The 11915-nt window shown below is 42.0% G+C and overlaps 1 protein-coding gene across 1 annotated transcript; it reads left to right on the top strand.

The window, feature by feature from the left end:
* Positions 1–2087: 2087 nt before the first annotated feature.
* Positions 2088–3445, top strand: LOC126585189 (uncharacterized). Its single transcript, XM_050249612.1, has 2 exons — positions 2088–2643; positions 2726–3445. Exons 1-2 carry the CDS (start codon positions 2353–2355, stop codon positions 3323–3325), a joined length of 891 nt encoding a protein of 296 aa, XP_050105569.1. The 5' UTR covers positions 2088–2352; the 3' UTR covers positions 3326–3445.
* The last annotated feature ends 8470 nt before the right edge of the window (positions 3446–11915 follow it).

The following is an 11915-nucleotide window of genomic DNA, read 5'->3' on the forward strand; positions in this document are numbered from 1 at the left end:
CTGAAATCAAACCTCCAATTTGGAACTGACTGCCTGGAGCCTTTGCCTGGTTGCTTACTTAGCATTGCTCTCGAGTACTCATCCTCAACTGCTGTCAAGGTCACGAATTCCACCGGCAAATACCTCATGACAGTTGATCAGATATTGGCTCTTTACACTGAAGCTGCCAAGCGTGGATGAGTCACTATGAAGGAATGTTCTGAAGGACCATTTAAATGCAAAGGTTGCACACCACTTCTGCCATGCAAAAGATTGAAGCAGAAGGTTCAACGGTGAGCTGAAACAGATCACTACAGCACGACACCTTTCCATACCACATTCATTATTCCGTCAACAGCAAAAGTATCCCATATCATCAAGGTCGAACGTACTCTAGATTTGATGGACTTGTTTTGACCCTCAAATTTTTGAGTCGGCCTTATACTCTGAAGGGCACCAGAAACCCCTCCAACACAGTTCAAGAATAAGCCTGTGGAAAGTTACTTCTTCAAAAGCAAAAGTATCTCATATCATCTTTTATCCATTTGCTTCTCCTTATCCTGGCAGTTGAATGAGAGACAAGGAGAAGGAGAACAATCAACCGGAAGCCGAAGTCAAACCTCTGATCCTGGGTTGCTTACTTGGAAGTTTGACTGCTTACCTTGTCTGTCACCTCTTTCGGCAGATCTCCTAGCTCGGCGACTTGGGGGACTCCTACTATAGGGTTTGTATCACACTTGACTAAGCCCGAAACTACAACTAAGCTTCAAGTGAAATTGATACATTACCTTGTGCGTCAACATCAGCTAAGTACACCATTCCCGGATGGAGGAAAGGTACTTCCAGAGAAGGGCAGATGAAGATCAGACCACACTTCGGTACTTAGAAGTTTCGTGATTACTCAAGGGATTGGATCTTGCAAGTCCCCAACCGAGGAGTTTCCCTCACTCGGGAACTTAGGGGAGCACTGTTTGTACCATACTTGACCAATCCCGAAACTACCGAGCACCGGCCAACGCTATACTGTCAAGGACCCAGAAGAGTTCCCCTCCGACCAGGAGGCCAATCACTACTCGACACGTGTCAAGATTAGAAGCCAATCAGAGCGCAGCACGTGTCGACATCAAGAACCAATCACAACATGACACATGTCAATGTGACAAAGCTACAAGTTTTTCTATAAATAGGGGTCATTCCCCCACAATATTGCCTAATGCCATTTTGTGTTAAATCATTCACAAGAACTCACTAAATTGAGAGCTTGATCCTTTGTACTTGTGTAAGCCCTTCACTACTAATAAGAACTCCTCTACTCCGTGGACGTAGCCAATCTGGGTGAACCACGTACATCCTGTGTTTGCTTCTCTGTCTCTATTCATTTACGTACTTATCCTCACTAGTGACCGAAGCAACCAAGCGAAGGTCACAAAACCTGACACTTTCTGTTGTACCAAAGTCTTCGCTGATTTTGTGCATCAACAAACGTTTTGGTCTAAATCGGGTTGGAGCTCCGCCGTCCAGCGCCTATGCCGATTTTTAGAACATCGAAAAAAATATGTAAAAAAGAGAGATTTTTGTAAACTGTACTAAATAATTTATTTAATTAAATAGAGAAAATTAAGATTAGTAGCTAAATATAAGATGGACTACATTTGCAAAATAATGAAAATTACATGTAAAATTTTATTTTTCACCGAAAGCTACCTGGGCTTTAGCCCATAGTAGCCTTTTAGACTATCTCCAACCCTGACCTAAAAGTTAAAATTTACCATTTTTCCCCCCTCAAATCCACTCCAACCCATGACTTAAAATAAACCTAAAACCTAAAACTCAAATGAATGTCAAATTCCGGCCCAATTTTAGGCCACAAAGTAAAATGGGCTCCACCAACTGAGAGTGAAACCAGGGCTGTGTTGCCCACTTCCCATCCTCCACCCGCCAACGCGCCACACGCGCCTGGCATATTGTTGAAAGCAGACAGCCCCATGTGGGGGTGTTCCCTGCTGTTAGAAAACAAAAGCAGCCCAACGACTACTTTTGGTGATCCAACGGTTGTGTTTAAATGGGCTGTTGGTTAATCCAACGGCCCAGGTTCAAATTTTTTTTTTTTTTTGTTTTATATTTATATATTTATTGAATCCAACGGTTTAAATCGAATATAATAAAATCTAACGGTAAAAAAAAAAGATCTAACGGTCCAAATTTAAATCCAACGGCTAAAATAATTTATAAAAATTATTTAACTTAAAATTCAACCAAAAATTCTATAAATACCTATGTATTTGTTCAAATATCCACACAAAACTCACTTTTCTCCTACAATTGTTCCAATTTTTCTTTCTACCATTTCTTCTCATTTCCAAAATTTTCAAGATGGCAAAAGAGCATGTTAGAGGTCGTAATTGGACCTTTGACGAAGATATTGCTTTATGTTTGGCATGGATTTCTGTTAGTGAAGATGGTGCCGTCGGCACCAATCAAAATAGAAAGGATTTGTGGGGTAAAATCGTTGATAAGTTCCATGAAAACTCCAACGCCGGTCGAAGGGAAGCTGGTGGTGTTTATGATCGGTGGAAGATTATCAACAAAGCGTGCACTTTGTGGAAGGGAAGCTTGGAGAGAGCCATGGTTGACATGCCTAGTGGAAGGGGCGTCTCAGAAATTGTGAGTTTCTTTGTTGATATTTTTGTTGTCATGTACATAATAGTATTTTGCAACTAATTGTTTTTATGTATTTGTTGCATAGGGTGACAAAGCAATGGCAATTTACAAGACAAGAACTACACCAAAAAATCAAGCTTTTAAGTTGCATCATGCTTGGAACATCCTCAAGGATTGTCCGAGGTGGGGAATCGATGCGAATCAACAATGTGGAAGATTATTTCATAATGAAGCCCCACCTCCAAATGATGTCAATGAAGGTGTGAATTTTGCCGACAATGAAGGTGTCAACCAAATGAGCCCAACTTCTTCTTTGCCAAGGCCCTCGGGTAGAGATAAGCAAAAGGAAGCAAAGAGAAAAGGGAAGTCCCAAGATCCGATACGTGAACAATTTGCTAGCGAAATGGCAAGAATGAACGAAAACCAGTGTCGTCGGCAGAAAGAATCGGCCCAAATGTTTTTGGCCATGAACCAAGAAGGGGATAGGGAGCAAGAAAGATACGAAACTAATTTGATAATGGCGGACCTCGACAAATACACTCCAGAGAGGAAGAGATACTTACGTGGTAAGCAAAAAGAAATTTTACGAAGGAATGCCACAAGGAGTATATTTCAAGATGATGATTCATCGCAAGACTATCACCCAAGTCCACCACCAAGTCAAGATGATGGATATCATTATTAGGTTTATGTAGTCTATGAGTTTTCGATTGTATTAAGTTTATGTGGTTTATTAATTGTCTTTTTTTTTAAGTTTATGTGGTTTATCATGATTTTCATGTATTGATTTAGTAATTTTTTAAAATTTATCGGAATTTAAATATTTTTAGGTTAAAATGTTCATAAAATTAATTTAGGATAGTCTACATAATTTTTTTTTTTAAAAAAAAGTTAATTTAAAAAAAATAGCCTTAATTCATTTTTTGATAATCTGGAACTCAAATTTTAGGCCAAAAGGGTTGGAGTAGAAAAGCTGTTTCTGGGCTAAAACCTAAATTTTCTGAGCTAAATATTTTTAGGTTTTAAGTCAGGGTTGGAGATGGTCTTATGTGGCTAACGCAAGACAAACCAAGGGTATCGATGAGACAAGGATAGATAGTCTGGGAATAGCTCAACCAGGGGCAACAGAGTTTTTCCAATGTTGCTAATCGTGGATTCACTTAAACAATAAAGCTAAAACGCTTGATTTTTCTAAGGAGGAAGCATTCACTTTGATAAATTTTTCATTATAATTGGAACACAGGAAGTAAGCCATGTGTTTTTATATAAGCGATGTGAAATTTTATTTTTTAAGTTATTAACTTTTTAACACACATATCCCTAATTATATAGTAACATGTGGTGTACCCCTCCGTGTTCCGGTCACATTAAAAAATCTCTCTACTCACCTCAATTGCACAAAACAAATATATTTTAATGCATTCAAGGCTTTCCAGTACAATATTTATAACCATTTACAAATTAATAGACCTTAATTTTTCGTGACACCCTTACAACTCCGAAATTAACTTAACAAATTCCTAAGTAATTAATGACACACCCCGACCCAGATTAGGGCATGATGGCCGTCACGTGAGAGTGATGTAGCCATGTGCACAATGCTGAAGCAATAATGATAATAGAGAATACGAATAAATAAAAACCAACTCATAAGAGTACTAACTAAGATAAGTGCTAGAATATGGGTGAATACACAATCAGAGCGTAAGTAGCTTAAGTTTAGTCCAGAAAACAAGTACTAATTAGATGACACCCAAAGATGCCCTACATTTGTGATAGTCTGTCATAACCTCTAATCAATCATCGTGAGTCACCAACGAACAAGCTTACCTAAAACCTGGAGGGGCATAAAACAGAAAGTGTGAGTAGGCAAAAACAAAGCTTTTCAAAACCATTTCATTTATCAAATGCTTTAACCCCTAGCCGTAAAACATGTATAATTTTCCCATAAGTGGAATATAAATATAAATATATATATATTTCAATTCATGCTTCACATATCCATATTCATAAGTATGCCATGCTAAAATATAAAACAGAATAAGTAACTCAGTTGAAAATAAATTAATGGAAAATAACATATTAGCTGGAACCCCTGCACAGGTCTGTACGGCTGAATTCATATCTCATTAGTCAATTTAGCCGGAGTCACCGCCAGTGACCTATACGGCATTACACTGCACACGAGTTGGAACCATTGTAAAGGTTTGTACAACAAGACTGGGTGTAATATAGTTATGCTCAATGCTACGCTCTCATGATAGCTGTGCGATAAATCGCTAGTCACCTACAAGTCGGAACCATTATAACCACCTATAATGGTCTGTACAACAAGACTGTGCACCTAAATTGGATCCAATGTGAGCATATGGTGTGGGAGGCGACATTATATATAGACTTGTGCCATATCTCTGGCTAAATCACAATCACCCGGGGTGCAGGTTTATGAGCTCTCAATCTCGTCTCACATTATCAATATCTCATATAACAAAACATAACTCACCTGGTACTTACCTGAGCGTCCACAACACCAATTTGCATTATGCATCATATACTAATTCATATGCTGAATATAATTTATATGCATGGCATTTCAAAGCATACTTTTATTTAAACACATTTTCTGAGAAAATATCAAGTATATAAATATATATTGAAAACCAAACGCCCACTCATTGGTATGTCGAAGGGTCATAGCCCCCGAGTCTCCCTTGACTGCGCTTGTCCTCGGGATAGGTCTCACCTATATGCGAAATAACTGAATAAATGTTATTTAAAGCACATAGACAAAATTAGTTAATAACTTCTCATACATTGCTCAAATAAGATGTTTGAATATACCAACGTGATCTATACAACTCACGAACAGCCCCATATTTTTAGAAAAAATTTCCGACCACCCACGCGCTGGCCAAGGCATGGCCAGATGCGCCACCCACGCGCGGGCACGTGCTAGGCACACTGACGGTAACCCTAACGGCGTTAGGAAATATTCCATTAATTAATAGCATATACCGTTAAAACTAACCTGACGCCGTTAGAATATTTCGTCAACTTTGACGGAATATTCGCTCGTCTTCTTCCTTCGACTCCGGTGACCGTTACCGTCGTCAGAAAACTGGAAATTCGAAAAACCTTGATATCTAAGTCATTTCTTAACCAAATTACCTCAAATTTGTCCCAAATTGAAGCTTGTAACTAGAAGAACAAAACCTTACCAATTTCAAGGCTTGAAATCCATTAAATCTCGACGGAGAAAAGTCGATAATTCGGCCAAAACTTACAACTCGTCAAACTCGACTTCCCGACATCCAAATTACTTGGTTTTTCTTCTTCGAGCTTTGTAAGGACATTCTAAAGCTTCCTACAAGCTTAAAATCTCCTGAAACATCCATAATTACAACCACATCAACAGTACCTCAAAACTGGGATATCGTTTTCTCGGGTTTTCGAAGTTTTCAAGTCCTAAAAATGGTACGAACGGACTCCGGAGCTTGTAGGGAACACGAATATTACCTTTTTAACGTCGATCCGTGAAGACACAGGTTGGTTCGAAGATGGTCCGAACAATGGTGCGGATGATGGCAGAAATCCGAGAAAGGGAGGAGAGATGGAGGGTCAACGGGTTGTGTTTGTGTGTGTGTATGGATGTGTGGTCCTAGGTGGCTACCAAACAACACAAACAATTTCCTTTAGTTCCAAATACTTAGGAATAAAAAGGATTGGTCCAAAACCCAAGTAACCACACAACACAACTCAAAACGTCCAAGGCATTTAAGAAATTTCACACCGTCGAAAATAAATATTTCGGGACAGGCTGTCACAATTAAAATACACATCCTTTAGTATAGATGATATCGATTGTTAAAAAAAAATACACATATTTTATTATTCCAAAACATAATAGTGGTTTTCAAATTGTTTTCTTCAAGACATGCCTCCGCATCTTTCTCATATTCTCAAAGAAAACTCATCCTTGAGGTTTTTTGTACCTAACCACCAGAATGCAAGTAAGTACCTAACCACCGGTTCATCACACCTAAATTTGTTTTTTTTTTTCAAATCTCAATTCATACATAATCATAAAAATGAAAATATAAAAGAAAACATAGCAATGAAAATTCTATACAATTTAAAGGCTTCTGTTAAAGTCTCACACATGGCCCTCAAAATTTCAGGACCAACCCTGAGTAAGAGTACCACCTAACACTAGCAAAAGGACTTAGTTCATAATCGAACTAAGGAAAAACATAGTTGAATTCCAAGACATGAACGAAATCTTGAAACTCCAATTCTGTGCGTGTGCATCACTCGGAAATCTGCAAGATCCTCTTTGCGGCACTGGGAGGTATGGTCGATTTATGCCGTGAGTTCACTTATATATGCTACCCCTTTTTCCTTTTCTTATTCCTCTTCTAAAACCACCATCCAGAACCAATGCTTGTCAGAAACATATAAGCATAAGTTTTTATAAAGGAACTTTAACGAAAAGCTCCCGAAACTATTCACTTTAACGAAAAATTACATTTTTACATTAAAAAGTCAACCTTGATACTATTCATTATACCTTTTATTTTTTCCTTATCGTTAAAACTCAAAGTTTTCAAACCGCTTTCATTAGTTTTTTTTTTATAATCTCCAACGTACATGCCAATAAGGTAAGGAAATATAATTAATTTGTACTGGCCCATAATTGGACTGACTTCTCTTTGACTCTTTGGGTTTCATGAAGCCCACGCAGCCCATCTCAAATAACTCCTCGGGATTTTTCCCATTTATCCATTAAATCTGACAATTTAATATAACTTCATGACTAAGTAATACGTAGGAGAGGTATAAAATATATGTAAAATAACAACTTAATAATGATACAACTAAGTGGTAAGTTATTAGAAATCGGATTAGGGTAGTTTGGCAGGATTTAAAGTGATAGTGCATGTGCATTGATGGACGAAGCAACGAATTCTTCACTACTAGTGATCAAACTCATGAGAAACAAAAAGAGGATCGTAGACGTATTCCTCATCATCTGTCCACCCTTCCCCTTAATGAGGATTTAGGATTAATGTTGGTAGTATATTCCTAAGCTTAACAAGTAACGATTGTTTCAGGGAATTCGATGGCATGTGTGGAGCCAAAAATATTCACGTGGACTTTTGAACGAAAGAGGACAAAAATACCCTTAAGGCATACCGGGATTCCTACGCGCAAGCAGTAGGAAATTATCTTTCAACCAAGTTAAAAGTGCTCAAAATAGGTAACGATTTAAAGCCTATTTCATCAAATCCTTTCTATAAGGTAATTCCCAAAACCTAATTTATTTTATATGTTTTATATTCCATTATTTAGCTAATCAATTAGCTAAATAATATAATCCTTTCATGTTTCCTAAAAAATTAATTAATTAAGGGATTAATTACCCAATCAATCCCTTAATTATCAATTTGAAACATCCACTCAAACCTAAAAAATACTATAGGGCCGGCTATCCCATTCAAAACCTAGTCCATTACCTTTTTTCTACTTTTTCCCATCATTTCTTCCCTTTTATTAGCCAATCAATACCATAAATACTAAAATATTTCCTTTCATATTTAATTAGCCAATTAATTGGCTAATTAAACCACAAATTCACCAAAAACATGGACAAAGTGGCCGGCCATTTCTTTGGAAAAATACCAACTTAGTCCTATAAATAGTCACCCATTTCTTCCAAACACTAGGGCCAAACCTCTTGCAAAAATTCCAAAACACTCTAAACACTATTTCTCTCTAAAATTCTAACTTTGGCATCGGAGGTTCTTCGGCCAAAGCCCCCCCCATTCATCGTGGGCGCGTGAGGCTTGTGGCCTTAACCTAAGGTGCTAGTTGTTTTGTAGGTGCAAAATCGTCCAAGATCGAAGAGGTGAAAATTTGCATCCACAAATTGGTGCTTTCATTGAGAGTTGAAATCCATACTCGTAGAAGACTCTCGCACAAAAAGGTTTTTTTCTTTATTTTCTAGTCCATTTGAATATTTTTCATACGTTCTTATTATTAGAATTTTTTACTTGCAAAGGTTCTTTGATAAAACGTATAAGCAAAATATAATGGCTAGAAATTTAGAAAATTCCACAAGTGAAATTTCTAATGTTCAAGAAATGGGATTGCGGAGATCCGTGAGGCTAAATGCGACAATAAGGGGAGCGGCATCATCATCACGAGCTTCCACCATGGGAACCACCGTGGTGGCTACCTCGGTAGCCACCCGCGGCGAGGTCCATGGTGCCTTCACCACGGCCACCATGGGAACCACCGCGGTGGCTACTTCGGTAGCCACTCGTGGCGAGGTCCATGGAGCCTTCACCACGGCCCGGAGATCCGTGAGGCAAAATGCGACAATAAGGGGAGCGGCATCACCACCACGAGTTTCCACCATGGGAACCACCGCGGTGGCTACCTCGGTAGCCACCCACGGCGAGGTCCATGGTGCCTTCACCACGGCCACCATGGGAACCACCGCGGTGGCTACTTCGGTAGCCACTCGTGGCGAGGTCCATGGAGCCTTCACCACTGCCCGAGCCGTGCCATCCAAGGCTCACGGTACCAAGACCACAATCCAAGCCGTGCCATCCAAGTTTACGTGGACCCAAGCCCAAGCCTCGCATTCACATGCATCGCGCATTGAGCAGCCTACTTTCGTTGAGCAGCCCACTCCCGTGGCCCAGCCGGATTTCGTGACCCAGCCTGCTCCCGACGAGCAGCCCACTCCCGTGGTCCAGCCTGCTCCCGACGAGCATCCCACTCTCGTGGTCTAGCCTGCTTCCGTCGAGCAGCCCAATCCCGTGGCCCAGCCTGCTCCCGCCAAGCAACTTGCTCTCGCGGCCCAGCCTGCTCTTGCCAAGCAACTTGCTCTCGCAGCCCAGCCTACTCCTGCCAAGCAGCTTGCTCTCGTGACCCAGCCTGCTCCCGACGAGCAGCCCACTCCCGTGGTCCAGCCTGTTTCCATCAAGCAGCCCACTCCCGTGGCCCAGCCTGCTCCTGCCAAGCAGCCTGTTCTCGTGACCCAACCTGCTCCCGACGAGCAGCCCACTCTCGTGGTCCAGCCTGCTTCAGTCAAGCAGCCGACTCCTATGGCCCAACCTGCTTCCGTCGAGCAGCCCATTCCCGTGGCCCAGCCTGCTCCTGCCAAGCAGCCTGCTTTCATGACCCAGCCTACTCCCGACGAGCAGCCCACTCTCACTGCTTATCTTGCTTCAGTGGCTTTCCAAGCAGCCCAAGTCGGCCCAAGACTATCTCAACCATCCGGACCTACCTTCGAACCGGGGGCATTCTCCCCACATTTTTTCACGGGTTTGACATTTCCCAACTCAAATCTCACGCCCGAAGTCTACCACCCTTTCACTGCCCAAGGAGGCGCATTCCTTCCAAGCTCTTCCAATCCAAATGGCGAACAACACTTGTCTCGACAAGTCATAGAGTTGACGAGCGCCCTTGCACAACAGACAACCTTGGTGAATCAACTTTTGCAACACATTGGGATCCAACGTGCCCCGGACGAGGTATCCCAAAGTAGGACAAGGGCAGACGGACATTTCCAGCAGCGTCCCGGCAAGCAGCCACGAGCCGAACGTTTGGGCAGTGTACATTCCCGTCTTAGAGCGCGAAGGAGCATGCACTCTCGACTAGGCCCACAGATGAGCATACATTCACGGTTGGGGTTATACTCCGATAGTCAACATGAACAACCTTCCGGGCAAAGTGTCTATTCGCAGCTAAGCCCACAAGGAGCATCCTCCACCTCACATCAGAGTAGGCAGCACGACGGACGGAGAGAAGCAGTCACTCAATCCAGCTCAAGTTCAACCAGCAGCATGCGAAGAACTCGCTCGCCTACTAGGAACGCATCACATGCACTGCATCCGCGGCATAGACGAGCCAAACATATGGAAGAGCAGCCTAGACCAGCAAGTCATGACTGGGGGTAGCCGAGAGCTCCGCTACCCCAATAAAGGCAAATTCAGGAAGAAGTAGAGAGACTCTTGACCAAGCGATTGCATGATTTCCAACGCAACGAGGTCACCGACGAGGCATTACAACGGAACATAACCAACATAAGCAGGTCACCCTTCACGGAGGAGATTGAGCAGGCAGAGCCTCCACGCGAGTTCAGCATGCCACATTTCACATCTTTCAAAGGGGATGAAGACCCGGAGAGAAACTTAAAACGTTACCAAAGTGCAATGATCCTTTATCGAAACAACGATGATCTCATGTGCAAGATATTCGCCACCACTCTACAAGGCGAGGCGCAAGATTGGTTCTACACCCTGCCGCCACAATCCATCTGGAATTTCTACGAACTTTCTTTGGTTTTCACCAAAGAATATTCATCCTATCGCTCGATCAAAAAGAAGTCTGACCATTTGTTCGACGTCAAGAAGAACCCAAAGGAGTCGCTTCGCGACTATGTGAGGAGGTTCAAAGTAGAGAAGGCAAAAATAGTCGGATGCAACGACTCGATAGCTAGAGCAGCCTTCCAAAAAGGACTTCCCGCAGACTACCCGCTATTCGGAAAATTGATCATGAAAGAAGATCTAACTCTGGCAGACTCTTTCGCTTTAGCAGAGAAGCATGCACTTTGGGATGAGGCTCGCCAATGCACATTCAAGGACTTGAAGAAGTACCTGACATCACCTCCTTAGAAGCAGCAGAGGACTTATTCGCATGTTTGACGATATCTAAAGTAGCAATAAGCTCTACCATCATGCGAGAAGAGCTGGGGGCCCAACTACCTGTATTCTACAGTTACCTGCAGTCATCATCATAACGCACTATTCCGCCGAATCCAAACCAGCGACGATAAAGGCGTAGACCCTGGCAGATGCAAAGTTTTCTGACGAACGTAACAACTCGGCCCAACGATGCCCCGAAGGCAGTCGATCACACTTTAGCCGCACATATTCCCTCAATGGAGATTTCTGGCATTCGCATGTCAACGGCGCATCCAACTACAAAGGCTCGCGAGCAGCCGTGGTTCGTGGCAACCGACTACTTCACCAAATAGGTGGAAGCAGAGCCCATGACGACCACGATTCAGACGGACATATAGCGCTTCATATGGAGGAACATCATGTACCGATTTGGCATCCCTGAATCCATCGTCACCACCAACGGCCTGTAATTCGTTAGCAAAGATTTGGCGAAGTTCTTCCAAAAATATGGCATCAAGCAGCATATGTCCATGCCGAGATATCCTTAAGGCAATAGGCAAGCCGAAACATCCAAAAAGATGG

This window comes from Malus sylvestris, chromosome 10, assembly GCF_916048215.2.
Source record: "Malus sylvestris chromosome 10, drMalSylv7.2, whole genome shotgun sequence".
Lineage (NCBI taxonomy): Eukaryota > Viridiplantae > Streptophyta > Magnoliopsida > Rosales > Rosaceae > Malus > Malus sylvestris.